This window comes from Babylonia areolata, chromosome 27, assembly GCF_041734735.1.
Source record: "Babylonia areolata isolate BAREFJ2019XMU chromosome 27, ASM4173473v1, whole genome shotgun sequence".
NCBI classification, from domain to species: domain Eukaryota; kingdom Metazoa; phylum Mollusca; class Gastropoda; order Neogastropoda; family Buccinidae; genus Babylonia; species Babylonia areolata.
Window position 1 is genome coordinate 1779695 of NC_134902.1, and position 18575 is coordinate 1798269.

General features: G+C 43.9%; 1 protein-coding gene across 1 annotated transcript in view; it reads right to left on the minus strand.

The window, feature by feature from the left end:
- Positions 1 to 2682: 2682 nt before the first annotated feature.
- Positions 2683 to 18575, minus strand: part of LOC143301329 (very-long-chain 3-oxoacyl-CoA reductase-B-like) — an 18184-nt gene continuing 2291 nt past the window's right edge. Inside the window, exons 3-10 of the mRNA XM_076615544.1 lie at positions 17929 to 18004; positions 14147 to 14254; positions 12674 to 12738; positions 9495 to 9539; positions 8202 to 8318; positions 7647 to 7712; positions 5859 to 6008; positions 2683 to 4083 (exon numbers count right to left, since the gene is read on the minus strand). Coding sequence (XP_076471659.1) covers positions 3985 to 4083; positions 5859 to 6008; positions 7647 to 7712; positions 8202 to 8318; positions 9495 to 9539; positions 12674 to 12738; positions 14147 to 14254; positions 17929 to 18004 — 726 coding nt within the window. The 3' untranslated portion in view covers positions 2683 to 3984. The remainder of the gene's footprint in view (positions 4084 to 5858; positions 6009 to 7646; positions 7713 to 8201; positions 8319 to 9494; positions 9540 to 12673; positions 12739 to 14146; positions 14255 to 17928; positions 18005 to 18575) is intronic.

Here is an 18575-nt window from a genome sequence, read left to right on the forward strand (position 1 = left end):
AAAGTAACAGTCCCAAGACATCCTGTTACAGTGCTGACTGACATCCTGACCTGTGACCTCATAAGGGGACAAACCCTCAATGAAAAACACACTTGTCAGCTATAGTCAAGCGGCTGATCCAGCCATGAAGTTTCGTCAAGCTTTTTAAACATTGCAGTCCTTTGTTTTGTATGGAGCAAGAACAAAGTAGAGATAGGAGTGGATGGTGTTTACCTGTATTTGTAATGGTTTGTGGCAACCCAGTGTGTGACAGCGCGATCATGTTCTTTGTTAAAAAGAAAAAAAATCCAATTGATGTAACTTGTGATTGTGTGTGTGTGTGTGTGTGTGTGCGTGCACTTATTCTTTTTTTAATTTTTTTTTTTTACATGGGACAGTTGAAAATTGTACTGAACTTACTGTTTTAAGACTTTGTTTTGGGTAGGGTTTTTAAATTCTTTATATGTATATAAATATATATATATATAAAGATTAAAATAATGTCATTTGTATCTCTTGTTGATTTGATTCTGTTCACTGATAATGGTGACATAATCTATCCATGTATGTTTTTCTCAGGATTTTTGACCCATGTCTTAGGAGTAAACTTCCCCCAGGTTCAGTTGGTGTGGAAAATGTTTCTGAAATTTAAAAAAAGTTGCTTTTTTTTATATATATATATATATATACTCTTGTTTTTCTGTCATCTTCACACGGCTAAAAAAATCAGTGCCATCAGTTTTAAAACAAATTTCTCTTTGACATTTTCCGCACTTTTCTTTTTTCCACTGAAGAAGAAAGTTTCTTTCTCTTCGTCAGATGGACACTGGGAAGAAAGTTTGCTCCCCTGGACAGTCAGCTGGCCAGTTTCACACCTCTGCTCTTGTGTTTGTTGTTGGAAAACACCTGTTGTTGGAAAACATCTGCTGTTGTTGGCCAACTGTTGTTGCTGGAAAACACCTGTTGTTGGAAAACACCTGTTGGAAAACATCTGCTGTTGTTGGCCAACTGTTGTTGTTGGAAAACACCTCTGCTGTTGGAAAACACCTGTTGTTGTTGGAAAACACCTGTTGTTGTTGGAAAACACCTCTGCTGTTGGAAAACACCTGTTGTTGTTGGAAAACACCTGTTGTTGTTGTTGGAAAACACCTCTGCTGTTGGAAAACACCTCTGCTGTTGGAAAACACCTCTGCTGTTGGAAAACACCTGTTATTGTTGGAAAACACCTCTGCTGTTGGAAAACACCTGTTGTTGGAAAACACCTCTGCTGTTGGAAAACACCTCTGCTGTTGGAAAACACCTGTTATTGTTGGAAAACACCTCTGCTGTTGGAAAACACCTGTTGTTGGAAAACACCTCTGCTGTTGGAAAATACCTGTTGTTGGAAAACACCTCTGCTGTTGGAAAACACCTGTTGTTGGAAAACACCTCTGCTGTTGGAAAACACCTGTTGTTGGAAAACACCTGTTGTTGTTGGAAAACACCTCTGCTGTTGGAAAACACCTGTTGTTGGAAAACACCTGTTGTTGTTGGAAAACACCTGTTGTTGGAAAACACCTGTTGTTGTTGGAAAACGCCTGTTGTTGTTGGAAAACACCTGTTGTTGTTGGAAAACACCTGTTGTTGGAAAACACCTGTTGTTGTTGGAAAACACCTGTTGTTGTTGGAAAACACCTCTGCTGTTGGAAAACACCTCTGCTGCTGGAAAACACCTGTTGTTGTTGGAAAACACCTCTGCTGCTGGAAAACACCTGTTGTTGGAAAACACCTCTGCTGCTGTTAATTCCTTGACTGCTGAACCCTGCTGACGTGAGATAGTGTGGTGTTCAAAAGGCGGTCACTAGGTCCTGTGTACTGGTCAGCTGTGCCACTGACTTTGTTGAACAAAAGCAATGCAACTCCAGAGGAAGAAGTCCAGACACACAGTGGTGACTGAAGTCCTGACCTGTCAGCTGTGTCCTTTCTTGGTGAGCCAACAGCCCTTCACTGATCAATCACTGTGCTCATAACCACAATTAGTTCAGTATTTATAGCAAACAGAACAGAACAGGGAAGGGTCCATTGGTAACTTTGTATTTCACTGACATTGTGATACACAGGCATAGAAAATGCTTACACAAATGAAAGCTATTAAAAAAAAAAAATTAGACACTTGACAAATATTGAAATAACCAATCCCAAGAAAGAAAGAAAAGAAGAAGAAGAAAATGAACAAGTGCTACTTCCTAGATAAAACATAATGGCTATTTGCTCCTTCCTAGATGGAACATAATGGCTATTTAATTAGCTAACATGTTTTTCAACAGCTAAAAAATTGATGATGCATTTTGTTCAATAAGCAAACAACAAAAACCACATACTCGAGAAAGTACACACATTTAGATAAAATACAATTGTGTCTAAATCACCTTGTAGTGAACAAACAAACTGACGACAAGAAGATCATGTCTGCTATCATCATTAAAAGCATCCTCTGTAAGTGAGCATTAGAAAACCTGCACATTTCCGTTCTATTTGATCAAAAGGAGTTAACAGTGTCTATCTCTTACAAGCATTTCCAGTCAAACAGTTCAGCAATGACTACAACAGAGAATAATAACAAAAAAACCAGAACAATCCACTGAAAGCGCTGTTCAAGTTGAGAGTTTTGGATACAGTCAAATTTTGGATATAGTCAAAGGAAGAGATCAGCAACACCAACAGTTGTCAATTGTAATCTTTTTATTATTATTTTCAGAACTACCAAAATAAATTTAAAACAACAACAACAAAACACTTTCTACATATTTCCCATTGCAATCTTTTACACTTAACCATACATTTCAACAAAAGAGGAACTTCCACATCAGCACACTCAAGACAACAGCCTTGACCCCAAACAGCCTTGACCCCCGACTGCTGTTTTCCACGCTATGACTTGAGAGACTCGCACACTTGGCAGTTGATCTATATTGATCATTAAAAAAAAAAAAAAAAAAAGATTAAAAAACAGGAAAGATATAATATGTTATAAGCTTCCGTTGGCTGTTTTAAAAAAATTATGTTTGCATATCACTGTGATCATGAAAAAGTTAAAAGGTAAATGATTGACAATAAGACAATCTGAAGTCACACTGTCTGATTTATACATACAAACCATCATTACAATCGTAAAAATAAAGTAAAATTCTCACCACCACCACCAACAACAACAAAATCAACAAAGTGAAATAATCACCAAAAAAAGTGAAAGCAATCAGAAAATCTGAAGTCCAACTCCAAAAAGATAAAGCAAAATAAAACACAGCAAAAATCCAATAATTTCTTAAACCATTTTCACTTCTGAGAAAGACTGTTTTCCCCCCACAGTGATCTGGACACTTGTCCTGAAGGGAGAGCCAATTTTAACAGCACAAGATCATTCCAATCAAAATATATAAATACCATTCTTATGAATCTTGGTAACGTGCACAGGAATGGTCCTGCCATGTCGTGGAACTCAGTGTTTGCTGCTTGTCTTTCCTGTTCAGACGTTTCAACGGAAGCTGGAGGGATGAGTAAGGAGAAGCCTACATTGTGTCTTGGGGCTCAAAGGTCAAATAGTAAAACAAAAGACATTATATTTATTATACACTTGTAACAAAAAAAAAAGAAAGTTATTTTACAGATACACTTGTAAGAAAATGTTATTTTTGTTGTCATCCACAGTTGGGAAGACGTTAATGTTTAGTATCTATACTTCAAAACATGTTGATTTTCTGCATCTGCTCAATATTTAAAAAAAATCTAATAAGTAACTTTAATTTCAAATGCAGAAACTGCTTTAACACTACAACACTTTGCATTTTGTTCCCTCACAAATTCAAGCCTTAACAAAAGCCTGCAGTGACTGTTAGAACACAGAACCAAACCATTCAACACAACTGTCAAACAATCATGCCCAAAGGAAGGAAACAGCAACCAATCAGAAGACAGAAAGAGGTCAGCTGACCCAGTGACGTGCAACGAGGGCCAACACTACACGCTTCATTCACTCTTGCTGGCTTTCTTCTTGATGGCTCTGGCGCGGGCCTTCAGCAGAAACTGCATGGAGACCGAGGCAGGCAGCAGGGCAGACAGCTTGTTCTGGGGACGGGAAAAAAAAAACAGAAAAAAAACAAACCAGTTTAATAATAATAATAATGGTACTTATATAGCGCTGAATCTTGTGCATAGACAAACCTAAGCGCTTTCGCACCAGTCATTCTCACGCACACATAACTCTAAAACTGGAGAAACTAAAGACAAGGAAGAGGCAGGGAAGGGAGGCTATTTTGGGAAGAGGTGGGTTTTAAGGCCAGACTTGAAAGAGCTGAGTGTGGAGACTTGACGAAGCGAAAGAGGAAGTTCATTCCAATTGCAAGGTCCAGAGACAGAGAAAGAACGGCGGCCAACAGTCGAGAGTTTGAATCTGGGTATGCGTAAGTGGAGTGGATCCGAAGCTGATCGTAGTGAGCGAGATGGAGTGAAAAGTTTCAGTTTCAAGGCAGTGTAAGTGTGTGGACTGACCCACTATGCAACACCATGTTCCCTGACCAAAAAAAAAAAAAAAGCTTGATCTTCACACAAACCAAACCGCTGATCCAAGACTTGAGAGCCTTTCCTACCTTTGTGTAAAATCCCATCACAATTAACAAGCAATTTATTCATCTAAGGTTTTCTTTGTTACTTATAGTCCAACAAACCACATACGGTCAAACGACGCCTGACAGACAGTAAATGTTGATCCTGTAGAACTTGCAGAAAATCAAACTGGGCATCTTAACTAACAACTCTTTGTCTTCCATTGTCTTACCAAGCCCTACCCGCCACACCCTCCTTTGTCATACTGGATGACATCACAGGGGAGAAAAACAGCCAGTCAAAGGTTTCAAAGCATGAACATTCCCCACCCTCCCTCAACAGAGTATGGCTGTCTGTATGGCAGGGTAAAACAGACATACATGTACACGTCCAGTCGTACATCAGAACTGACTGTGGGGAGATGCAGCCCGTTTCACTTTCTCAAGCAGGCGTCGCTGCATTAAGACAAATCCATATACTTTACACCACATCTGCTAGGCAGATGTCTGACCAGCAGCGTAACCCATCACGCTTAGTCAGGCCTTGAGTGCATGCTTGTATATTTGTCTAGCAGAGTGGATTTCTTCTGCAGAATTTTGCCAGAGGACAACACTCGTTGCACTGGTTCTGTTTCAGTGCGCCCTGCACAAGGGGCCTGGGTTTATCGTCTCACCCCAACGACTAGACGCTCAATTTGATTTTCTGGTCAAACTTTGGAGAGAGGATGAAAGTGGGATTTGAACCCACACCCTCACAGACTCTCTACTGGCAGTTGGGCATCTGAACCGTTCTGCCACCTTCACCCTGTAACATCAACCAGTCAACACACACACTGCCACCTTCACCCTGTAACATCAACCAGTCAACACACACACTGCCACCTTCACCCTGTAACATCAACCAGTCAACACACTGCCACCTTCACCCTGTAACATCAACCAGTCAACACACACACTGCCACCTTCACCCTGTAACATCAACCAGTCAACACACACACTGCCACCTTCACCCTGTAACATCAACCAGTCAACACACACACTGCCACCTTCACCCTGTAACATCAACCAATCAACACACACACTGCCACCTTCACCCTGTAACATCAACCAGTCAACACACACACTGCCACCTTCACCCTGTAACGTCAACCAATCAACACACACACTGCCACCTTCACCCTGTAACATCAACCAATCAACACACACACTGCCACCTTCACCCTGTAACATCAACCAGTCAACACACACAGTCCAGGAAACCACAGCACAGCCAAAAGGGGGACATCCCCAGGGACAGACCTGCACGGCATGGCTCCAGCACCCAAAGGTACGTGACTGCAGGCCCAGGGTGTTGAGGGCACTGCTGACGAAGGAGTCGGGGTAGGGGGCAAACACACTCCCCTTCCGGATCTTACTCAGCTTGGTGGCCACAAAGTAGGGCAGCACCACCTGCCCACAGCACACAGGGGCCACAATGCTCAGGGATAGTATCTTTACTGTTCTTATCATCATTGTCATTTTTATTACCATCGTCATTATTGTCATTTGTATTATCATCATCATCATCAATGTCATTATCATTACTATCATTGTTCTTGACACATTGTGCAGTGCCTATTATTTGGTCAGCGACCAAACTCTGGATGCTTTTACAAACACCGAGTCATTTGCAAAACAGGCTGCCTATCTTGGTACAGCCGACTGACATCCGCCTTTAGGAACTCATCGTTCGTTTCCTGTGTCATTCAGCCTGGCTTCAGTCACATGCATGCATGTAGGACATGTATGTAGGCAAATGCCCAGGCCTCCACCATCTCTAACACTGCCCTCTCCAAACTGAGACCCAACTGGACAGACAGTGGTCACAGACAGGACCAAAATGTATAAAAGCACACACACACAAACACACACTAGTACTCTGCCCCTTGAACAATGACGCCCTCTTCAAACCAACACCCCAGCCCAGAACAGGTGGAGAGACTGGTAGTTAGCAATATGGAGGAGACTGTGTGTACACACACACAGGACTTCACCTCCTCAATTAATGATTAATTAATTATTTGTTAATTTCCAGTGGATAAACTACCGAGGCAACCATGTATTTGTTCTGTATTGTCCATGTGTTCTGTGTGACTTATTCTGGATTAAAGAGGCTATGCCAGTCTTGAATAAAAGCTAATTTGTGTTTGCACATTTCTTCTGTCTTTGCTGCTGTGTGCACATGTCAAGTGATTGGTATAAGGACAGGCCTGGCGCTTCCTTTTTTGAGGAAGTGTCTGGGTTTGTTCCAATGTACCTTTTATTTACCAGTGGGCTAGCTGAATCGGTAGCGTAAGCATCACTGACTTGAAGTTGTGTACCTTGTGAATGGAGAGAGTTACCACTCTTTACTATTTGTTAATCAATGAATGAAACCCCCTCCAACCAAGACCCAGCGCTGTACACTATGACCTCAACAGCTCACATGTCCACACTTTCTAAATCACTGTCTGAAGAGGCACTGAAGAGATGCTTTGAAATGAAGGTGAGCATTTCTGTCAGTGGACACACTGAGGGGCACAACAGCCCAGTGGTTAAAGAGTTGAACTTTCAATCTGAGAGTCCCATGTTCAAATCTTGGTTAACCCCTGAAAGCGGAGTATGACTGCCTACATGGCGGGGTAAAAACGGTCATACACGTAAAAACCCACTCGTGTACATGCGAGTGAACGTGGGAGTTGCAGCCCACGAACGCAGAAGAAGAAGAAGAAGAATCTTGGTTACAGCGCCTGGTGGGTAAAGGGTGGAGGTTTTTCCAATCTCTCAGGTCAACATATGTGCAGACCTGCTACTGCCTGAACCCCCTTCATGTGTGTACTCAAGCAGAACATCAAATATGCATATTAAAGCTCCCGCAATCCATGTCAGCGTTTGGTGGGTTATGGAACCAAGAAATTACCCAGCATACACCACCCCTGAAAACAGAGTATGGCTGCCTACATGGCAGGGTACAAATGGTCATACATGTACATGCACACTTGTGCAGTGTAGGAGTGAAGGTGGGGAGCTGCAGCCCACAAAGGAAGAGGAAGACGTGGACACACTGACCTGCACCGTGATTCCCTTTGGTCCGTACTCCTGTTGCAGAGCACGACTGAAGAAGTCCACAAAGCTCTGAAACACATCAACACACACACTGTTTCAACAACAAGATGTGGGTTTTCCTCTCACCCCCCACCTCCTCCCCCTCTTCCCCCCACCCACACACACTCCTCTCCATCTCCTAGGCCAAGAAGTAGACATGAGATCAGGTTCAAGCTCTCTGCTACACAGCACAGTGGAAATCAGTAGTGAAAGGTTTGTGAAAACTGATGTGCTGGTGACTGAACTTCATTAAGTGACCCAAATCAAGATGATCAATTGGCCCACATTCTTCAACCGGACAGGACTTGTTTGTGTGTAATGGTAAGAGAGTGTGTGTGGGTTTATGGGCAGGCATAGGTCTGGGTAGGTATGGGTGTTTGTGGACACACAAGTGGGGTGTGAACGTGCATGTGTGTGCACATGCGCAAATCTGTGTTCATGGCTGTGCAAGAACAAGTGTGAGTGCATCATTCTGTGTCTCATAAAACAGCAGATGCCCAGTGTGCCCTGACCCCTGACCTTGGTGCCGGAGTAGAGGGCCAGGAGGGGGGTGGGGGTGTGACCGGCGGCGGAAGCGATGTTGATGATGACCCCTCGCTTCTTGGCCACCATGCCTGGCAGCACCACACTGGTCATCTGTCACAGTCAACACACAGCATCTGGACTTTAGGTGCTGCACACACACTACACACACACACACTCTCTCTCTCTAGACACACACACTACACACACACACACTCTCTCTCTCTCTCTAGACACACACACACACACACACACACTGCACACACACTCTCTCTCTCTCTCTAGACACACACACACACACTACACACACACTACACACACTCTCTCTCTCTAGGCATACACACACACACACACACACTCTCTCTCTCTCTCTCTAGACACACACACACACTACACACACACCCTCTCTCTCTCTCTCTAGACACACACACACTACACACACACTCTCTCTCTCTAGGCACACACACACACACACACTCTCTCTCTCTCTAGGCACACACACACACACCACACACACACACTCACTCTCTCTCTCTAGGCACACACACACACACATTCACTCTCTCTCTAGGCACACACACACACACACACTACACACACACATTCACTCTCTCTCTCTAGGCACACACACACACACACTACACACACACACTCTCTCTCTCCAGGCACACACACACACACACATTCTCTGTGCCTCTCTCACACACACAACCACACATATATTCTCTCTCTCTCTCACACACAAAATCTCACATATTTTCACACACACATTCAAGACACACATACACTCTTTCTCTACCACACACATCATGTGCTGCTTACTGTTCATCTATTCCCGAACCTCTCTTCTCTCCTCTCTCCCCCCCCCCCCCCCCCCTTTGTTGTTTTGTTTGTTCTTTCTCTGTCCTATCTAATATCACCTGAGGTGGAAAGACGTCAAACTGAGGACAACACACACACAAACACGCATTCTATCGATCTCTCCCTCTTTCTCTGTCCTATCTAATATCACCTGAGGTGGAAAGACGTCAAACTGAGGACAACACACACACAAACACGCATTCTATCGATCTCTCCCTCTTTCTCTGTCCTATCTAATATCACCTGAGGTGGAAAGATGTCAAACTGAGGACAACACACACACAAACACGCATTCTATCGATCTCTCCCTCTTTCTCTCACACACGTGCACTCTCTCTTTTACACACACACAGACACACACATTCTAACCCCCCCCTCCCACACACACACATAGTTACACTGTTTCCAATATTTCAGAAGCCCACTCACCATGGCAACGGACGTGACATTGCAGTTGATCATGTTCATGACCACCTGAAACAACACGGACATCAGTCATTTCATCAACCAGTCAGTCATTTTATCAACCAGTCAGTTATTTCATCAACCAGTCGGTCATTTTATCAACCAGTCAGTTATTTTATCAACCAGTCAGTTATTTCATCAACCAGTCAGTCATTTCATCAACCAATCAGTCATTTCATCAACCAGTCGGTCATTTTATCAACCAGTCAGTTATTTTATCAACCAATCAGTCATTTTATCAACCAGTCAGTTATTTCATCAACCAGTCGGTCATTTTATCAACCAGTCAGTTACTTCATCAACCAGTCAGTCATTTCATCAACCAATCAGTCATTTCATCAACCAGTCGGTCATTTTATCAACCAGTCAGTTATTTTATCAACCAATCAGTCATTTTATCAACCAGTCAGTTATTTCATCAACCAGTCAGTCATTTCATCAACCAGTCAGTCATTTTATCAACCAGTCAGTCATTTCATCAACCAGTCAGTCATTTCATCAACCGGCCTAAACGGTCGGCTGGGCTCTAAACAACATGAATTGAATTTCATCAACCAGTCAGTCATTTCATCAACCAGTCAGTCATTTCATCAACCGGCCTAAACGGTCGGCTGGGCTCTAAACAACATGAATTGAATTTCATCAACCAGTCAGTCATTTTATCAACCAGTCAGTCATTTTATCAACCAGTCAGTCATTTCATCAACCAGTCGGTCATTTTATCAACCAGTCAGTTATTTTATCAACCAGTCGGTCATTTTATCTGTCAGTCAATCATTTGATCAGTCAGTCAGTCATATAATCAGCCATCAGTCAAGTCGTTTAACTGATCACTCAGTCATTTCATCCATCAGTCAGTCATTTAACCAATCAGTCAATCTGACACTCACGATCTGTATTCCTTCTAGATCTTTACACTCAACTACTGATTTCAGAATGGTGACAGATCCACAAAGAAACACAAAATCCCCAGAGAGCACTGTTTCCTCTGTCCTGACCCAGTGGTGTGCAACACACTGCCATTGTCAGTCCCTCACCAGGATTCCACACTTCACTTCAAATGTCTCTCAAAACACCTCTTCTCTTCTGCCTGCCATCTTGCTGACTGACGTGCTTCTTGAACTGTAGCTGGTGGTGTGTGTGCATGCACGTGCATGTGTGTGAGTTTGTGTGTGCACACACGCTTGTTTGTGTGTGATATGTTGTACTTGAATGCATGTACATTTATACTGCAAGTATAACGTACATTGTGACCACCACAAGTTCCTTATTTGGGTGGTGTGAGCATCAGTCTGCATCAACACTGTTATAATTTATCAGTCACTACATACCACACTCTCATTCACTCAAAATATGACCCTTCCCCCACCTGTTCCTCTCACACAGCCACACACACGCCAAATGTCGCCCATCAAAAAGTTGCTGTGTGTTGCTACTAAGTCAGGTCAACGAAACCATCCCGTCTGCGTTGTCATGGCCCACACTGTCATGACCCATACTGTGTTGTCATGGCCCACACTGTGTTGTCATGGCCCACACTGTGTTGTCATGGCCTGTTGTCATGGCCCACACTGTGTTGTCATGGCCTGTTGTCATGGCCCACACTGTGTTGTCATGGCCCACACTGTGTTGTCATGGCCCACACTGTGTTGTCATGGCCCATACTGTGTTGTCATGGCCCACACTGTGTTGTCATGGCCCATACTGTGTTGTCATGGCCTGTTGTCATGGCCCACACTGCGTTGTCATGGCCCACACTGCGTTGTCATGGCCTGTTGTCATGGCCCACACTGTGTTGTCATGGCCTGTTGTCATGGCCCATACTGTGTTGTCATGGCCTGTTGTCATGGCCCACACTGTGTTGTCATGGCCCATACTGTGTTGTCATGGCCTGTTGTCATGGCCCACACTGTGTTGTCATGGCCCATACTGCGTTGTCATGGCCTGTTGTCATGGCCCACGCTGTGTTGTCATGGCCCACACTGTGTTGTCATGGCCCACACTGTGTTGTCATGTGGCCCACACTGTGTTGTCATGGCCCCCCACACTGTGTTGTCATGGCCCACACTGTGTTGTCATGGCCCACACTGTGTTGTCATGGCCCATACTGTGTTGTCATGTGGCCCACACTGTGTTGTCATGGCCCACACTGTGTTGTCATGGCCCACACTGTGTTGTCATGGCCCACACTGTGTTGTCATGGCCCACACTGTGTTGTCATGGCCCATACTGTGTTGTCATGGCCCACACTGTGTTGTCATGGCCCATACTGTGTTGTCATGTGGCCCATACTGTGTTGTCATGGCCCATACTGTGTTGTCATGGCCCACACTGTGTTGTCATGGCCCATACTGTGTTGTCAGGGCCCACACTGTGTTGTCATGGCCCACACTGTGTTGTCATGGCCCATACTGTGTTGTCATGGCCACACTGTGTTGTCATGGCCCACACTGTGTTGTCATGGCCCATACTGTGTTGTCAGGGCCCACACTGTGCTGTCATGGGCCCACACTGTGTTGTCAGGGCCCACACTGTGTTGTCATGGCCCATACTGTGTTGTCATGGCCCATACTGTGTTGTCATGGCCCATACTGTGTTGTCATGTGGCCCACACTGTGTTGTCATGGCCCACACTGTGTTGTCATGGCCCATACTGTGTTGTCATGGCCCACACTGTGTTGTCATGGCCCATACTGCTTTCATCACACTATGCACTACGCTCTTCCTTTTCCTTAACAGCCTCCATGGTTGGAGCATCATTAAAATCAACTTCCTACATTGGCAGCATTTTCTCTCTCCAACTCAGGTCTGTCGACTCAATACATACTGGTTCACAACAGAAACACTGCCAGGTAAAATCAAACCATGTTGCTTTTCGCTCAGCCGACCACAAGGGGCCACTGAAGGGCTCACCATCTGTCAGTCCCTAAAACCAGTCAAAGAGAAACCAGAGTAATGTTACAAGGTCCACCCTCCATACCATCCAACTCTTTCTATCCACCACTCCCCCTGCACACACACACACACACATACAATGATACATACACACACACACACACACACTCAACACACAAGCACACACACACACACATATTCTCTCACATATATATCCTCTCTCTTGCAAAGTATAAAAGGAAGTGTACCTGATCACGGTCATCCAGCTGATCAAAGAACTCTGGGTGGTTGTAGGACATGCCCACATTGTTCACTGAAAACACAACATCCCTTCAACACTGTCAAACGTTTCCTGACACACCACTTCTGTTATACAAAGGACACCGCACAGTACTGACATCTTTTCTTCTTTAACATACAGGACCATTAAACACTGGTCATCTAAAACAGGAAAAAACAAAAAGCAACCCCCCCCCCAAAAACAAAACAAAACAAAACAACACCCCCCCCAAAAACAACAACACAAAAACAACCCAAAAACACACACACAAGAAAACAAAAACCAACAACAAAAAACAATCCAACAAACAAAAACCACCTGAAAGAGAAAAACTAAAACAAAAAGGTAGATATATTATCACACATAAACCCATGACATGCCTCTGACCTTGACCTTTCACTTCATTTTCACCAGAGGAATAAAAAAAACTAACCTGAGGCTGTACACAAAGAGAACCACACATAATAAACAACATTATGAATAACAACAGGCAGACAGAACCCAAAATTGTCAACAGGCACCTAACCATGTTTGAGATGCCAAAAACAGAACACATTAAAAATGCCCAATTGTCATGTCCAGTAAAAATGACACAAGGATTTCTAGAAATATACAGGTACTTTGAGCAGCAAGGCGGAACAAGACAAAGGGAGAGATACCAGAAACAACCAGGAAAAGCCTGAAACAACAAAACAACAAGGAAAAGTCAGAAACAACCAGGAAAAGTCAGAAACAAGGAAAAGTCAGAAACAACCAGGAAAAGTCAGAAACAACCAGGAAAAGTCAGAAACAACCAGGAAAAGTCAGAAACAACCAGACAACCAGGAAAAGTCAGAAACAACCAGGAAAAGTCAGAAACAACCAGGAAAAGTTAGAGAAAAGTCAGAAACAACCAGGAAAATTCAGAAACAACATAAAAGTCAGAAACAACATAAAAGTCAGAAACAACCAGGAAAAGTCAGAAACAACATAAACGTCAGAAACAACAAGGAAAAGTCAGAAACAACCAGGAAAAGTCAGAAACAACCAGGAAAAGTCAGAAACAACCAGGAAAAGTCAGAAACAACCAGGAAAAGTCAGAAACAACCAGGAAAAGCCAAAGGAAAAGTCAGAAACAACCAGGAAAAGTCAGAAACAACCAGGAAAAGTCAGAAACAACAAGGAAAAGTCAGAAACAACCAGGAAAAGCCAGTGTGGCGACAGCCCTTCACTGACAAGACACACAAGGACTGAATGGTCTATCAGTGAGGCGACAGCCCTTCACTGACAAGACACACAAGGACTGAATGGTCTATCAGTGTGGCGACAGCCCTTCACTGACAAGACACACAAGGACTGAATGGTCTATCAGTGAGGCGACAGCCCTTCACTGACAAGACACACTTCAGCAGCAGTGAGGGGATGACAGAGACAAACCCAAGAGGACACAGTGCATACTGACCCAGTGTTCCCACGTCCAGTCCGTTCAGCTCCTGCTGGATGTGGGCATAGACGTCAGGACGAGTGAAGTCCGCCGCTATCACCTTGGTCTTCACCTTGAAGCGGCTCTCTGAAATACAACACTGTTCACTGTTACTGCAGAACACAGCTAGCTGAGACAGTACAACACTGTTCACTGTTACTGTACAGCACAGCTAGCTGAGACAGTACAACACTGTTCACTGTTACTGCAGAACACAGCTAGCTCAGACAGTACAACACTGTTCACTGTTACTGCAGAACACAGCTAGCTGAGACAGTACAACACTGTTCACTGTTACTGTACAGCACAGCTAGCTGAGACAGTACAACACTGTTCACTGTTACTGCAGAACACAGCTAGCTGAGACAGTACAACACTGTTCACTGTTACTGCAGAACACAGCTAGCTGAGACAGTACAACACTGTTCACTGTTACTGCAGAACACAGCTAGCTGACACAGTACAACACTGTTCACTGTTACTGTACAACACAGCTAGCTGAGACAGTACAACACTGTTCACTGTTACTGCAGAACACAGCTAGCTCAGACAGTACAACACTGTTCACTGTTACTGCAGAACACAGCTAGCTCAGACAGTACAACACTGTTCACTGTTACTGCAGAACACAGCTAGCTGAGACAGTACAACACTGTTCACTGTTACTGCAGAACACAGCTAGCTCAGACAGTACAACACTGTTCACTGTTACTGCAGAACACAGCTAGCTGAGACAGTACAACACTGTTCACTGTTACTGCAGAACACAGCTAGCTGAGACAGTACAACACTGTTCACTGTTACTGCACAGCACAGCTAGCTGAGACAGTACAACACTGTTCACTGTTACTGTACAGACACAGCTAGCTGAGACAGTACAACACTGTTCACTGTTACTGCAGAACACAGCTAGCTGAGACAGTACAACACTGTTCACTGTTACTGCAGAACACAGCTAGCTGAGACAGTACAACACTGTTCACTGTTACTGCAGAACACAGCTAGCTCAGACAGTACAACACTGTTCACTGTTACTGTACAGCACAGCTAGCTGAGACAGTACAACACTGTTCACTGTTACTGCAGAACACAGCTAGCTGAGACAGTACAACACTGTTCACTGTTACTGCAGAACACAGCTAGCTGAGACAGTACAACACTGTTCACTGTTACTGCAGAACACAGCTAGCTGAGACAGTACAACACTGTTCACTGTTACTGCAGAACACAGCTAGCTGAGACAGTACAACACTGTTCACTGTTACTGCAGAACACAGCTAGCTGAGACAGTACAACACTGTTCACTGTTACTGTACAGCACAGCTAGCTGAGACAGTACAACACTGTTCACTGTTACTGCAGAACACAGCTAGCTGAGACAGTACAACACTGTTCACTGTTACTGCAGAACACAGCTAGCTGAGACAGTACAACACTGTTCACTGTTACTGCAGAACACAGCTAGCTGAGACAGTACAACACTGTTCACTGTTACTGCAGAACACAGCTAGCTGAGACAGTACAACACTGTTCACTGTTACTGTACAGCACAGCTAGCTGAGACAGTACAACACTGTTCACTGTTACTGCAGAACACAGCTAGCTGAGACAGTACAACACTGTTCACTGTTACTGCAGAACACAGCTAGCTGAGACAGTACAACACTGTTCACTGTTACTGCAGAACACAGCTAGCTGAGACAGTACAACACTGTTCACTGTTACTGCAGAACACAGCTAGCTGAGACAGTACAACACTGTTCACTGTTACTGTACAGCACAGCTAGCTGAGACAGTACAACACTGTTCACTGTTACTGCAGAACACAGCTAGCTGAGACAGTACAACACTGTTCACTGTTACTGCAGAACACAGCTAGCTGAGACAGTACAACACTGTTCACTGTTACTGCAGAACACAGCTAGCTGAGACAGTACAACACTGTTCACTGTTACTGCAGAACACAGCTAGCTGAGACAGTACAACACTGTTCACTGTTACTGCAGAACACAGCTAGCTGAGACAGTACAACACTGTTCACTGTTACTGCAGAACACAGCTAGCTGAGACAGTACAACACTGTTCACTGTTACTGTACAGCACAGCTAGCTGAGACAGTACAACACTGTTCACTGTTACTGCAGAACACAGCTAGCTGAGACAGTACAACACTGTTCACTGTTACTGCAGAACACAGCTAGCTGAGACAGTACAACACTGTTCACTGTTACTGCAGAACACAGCTAGCTGAGACAGTACAACACTGTTCACTGTTACTGCAGAACACAGCTAGCTGAGACAGTACAACACTGTTCACTGTTACTGCAGAACACAGCTAGCTGAGACAGTACAACACTGTTCACTGTTACTGTACAGCACAGCTAGCTGAGACAGTACAACACTGTTCACTGTTACTGCAGAACACAGCTAGCTGTGACAGTACAACACTGTTCACTGTTACTGTACAGCACAGCTAGCTGAGACAGTACAACACTGTTCACTGTTACTGCAGAACACAGCTAGCTGAGACAGTACAACACTGTTCACTGTTACTGCAGAACACAGCTAGCTGAGACAGTACAACACTGTTCACTGTTACTGTACAGCACAGCTAGCTGAGACAGTACAACACTGTTCACTGTTACTGCAGAACACAGCTAGCTGAGACAGTACAACACTGTTCACTGTTACTGCAGAACACAGCTAGCTCAGACAGTACAACACTGTTCACTGTTACTGCAGAACACAGCTAGCTGAGACAGTACAACACTGTTCACTGTTACTGTACAGCACAGCTAGCTGAGACAGTACAACACTGTTCACTGTTACTGCAGAACACAGCTAGCTGAGACAGTACAACACTGTTCACTGTTACTGCAGAACACAGCTAGCTGAGACAGTACAACACTGTTCACTGTTACTGTACAGGACAGCTAGCTGAGACAGTACAACACTGTTCACTGTTACTGCAGAACACAGCTAGCTGAGACAGTACAACACTGTTCACTGTTACTGTACAGCACAGCTAGCTGAGACAGTACAACACTGTTCACTGTTACTGCAGAACACAGCTAGCTGAGACAGTACAACACTGTTCACTGTTACTGCAGAACACAGCTAGCTGAGACAGTACAACACTGTTCACTGTTACTGTACAGCACAGCTATCTCAGACAGTACAACACTGTTCACCGTTACTGTACAGCACAGCTAGCTGAGACAGTACAACACTGTTCACTGTTACTGCAGAACACAGCTAGCTGAGACAGTACAACACTGTTCACTGTTACTGCAGAACACAGCTAGCTGAGACAGTACAACACTGTTCACTGTTACTGCAGAACACAGCTAGCTGAGACAGTACAACACTGTTCACTGTTACTGCAGAACACAGCTAGCTCAGACAGTACAACAGTGGAGACATCTGGTGGTGGCCTTCGGTACTACAAGGCATGAAGTGGATCAAGCAGTGAAGCAAGAACAGAAAAGAACTACAACTGCACCAGGTTAAGTCCCCTTAACATTTGTTTATAAAAGAGAAATAACATTTGCTGTTATGGATAATGAAAATCAAATAAATGTCAATTTTTCTAAGGCATGCATGCACACATGCATTCACTCACTCTCTCTCTTTCACACACACAACACACACACTGACAAATATACACACATATATATTACACAGACACACACACACACACACACACATAGAGGAACCAGACACACACACAAATCAACATTTCTGTCAGAAGACATACTGACCAATGTCTTTTGCCTGCTCCTCCAGCTTGGACTTTGTACGGCTGATCAGAACAACGTTCAGCCCTCGTTTGGCAATCTGTTATATATATAATATAACATATAGATATAATGACTGCACAACTAGCAACCATACAGCTGTATATATATCTAGTCATAAGCCCCATATGAAATGTGTGGCATATATTCAAGAGAGCATGTGTGTGTGTGTGTGTGTGTGTGTGTGTGTGTGTGTTTCTACCTCTCTCATTCCTCCCTCTCACCCTAAAGTAAAAATATAACAATCATTTAGATAAAAAAAAGTTTATGTATTTCAGGACAGCAGATATATTTTCACATGCTATGTCCATGGGATTTATCGGTTAAATGTCTGCCTTTGTGGGCACCGAGTACACACGACTGTGTGTGTGTGTGTGTGTGTGTGTGTGTGTGTGGAGGGGGGAGGGTTTTCACACATCCGTTAAGTTCTGTTGATGAGCTCAGCTTAATATCGGTGCTGCATATTGAGCATATCTACATGTCTATGTTTCCATTGCTCAACAATAACTCGTCAACATGTTTTAAAGAAATTTTATTGCCACCACCTGATATGCATTAAAAAATTTTTTTTATTTTTTTAGAGGAATTGGAGCTAAGGCAACTATATATGT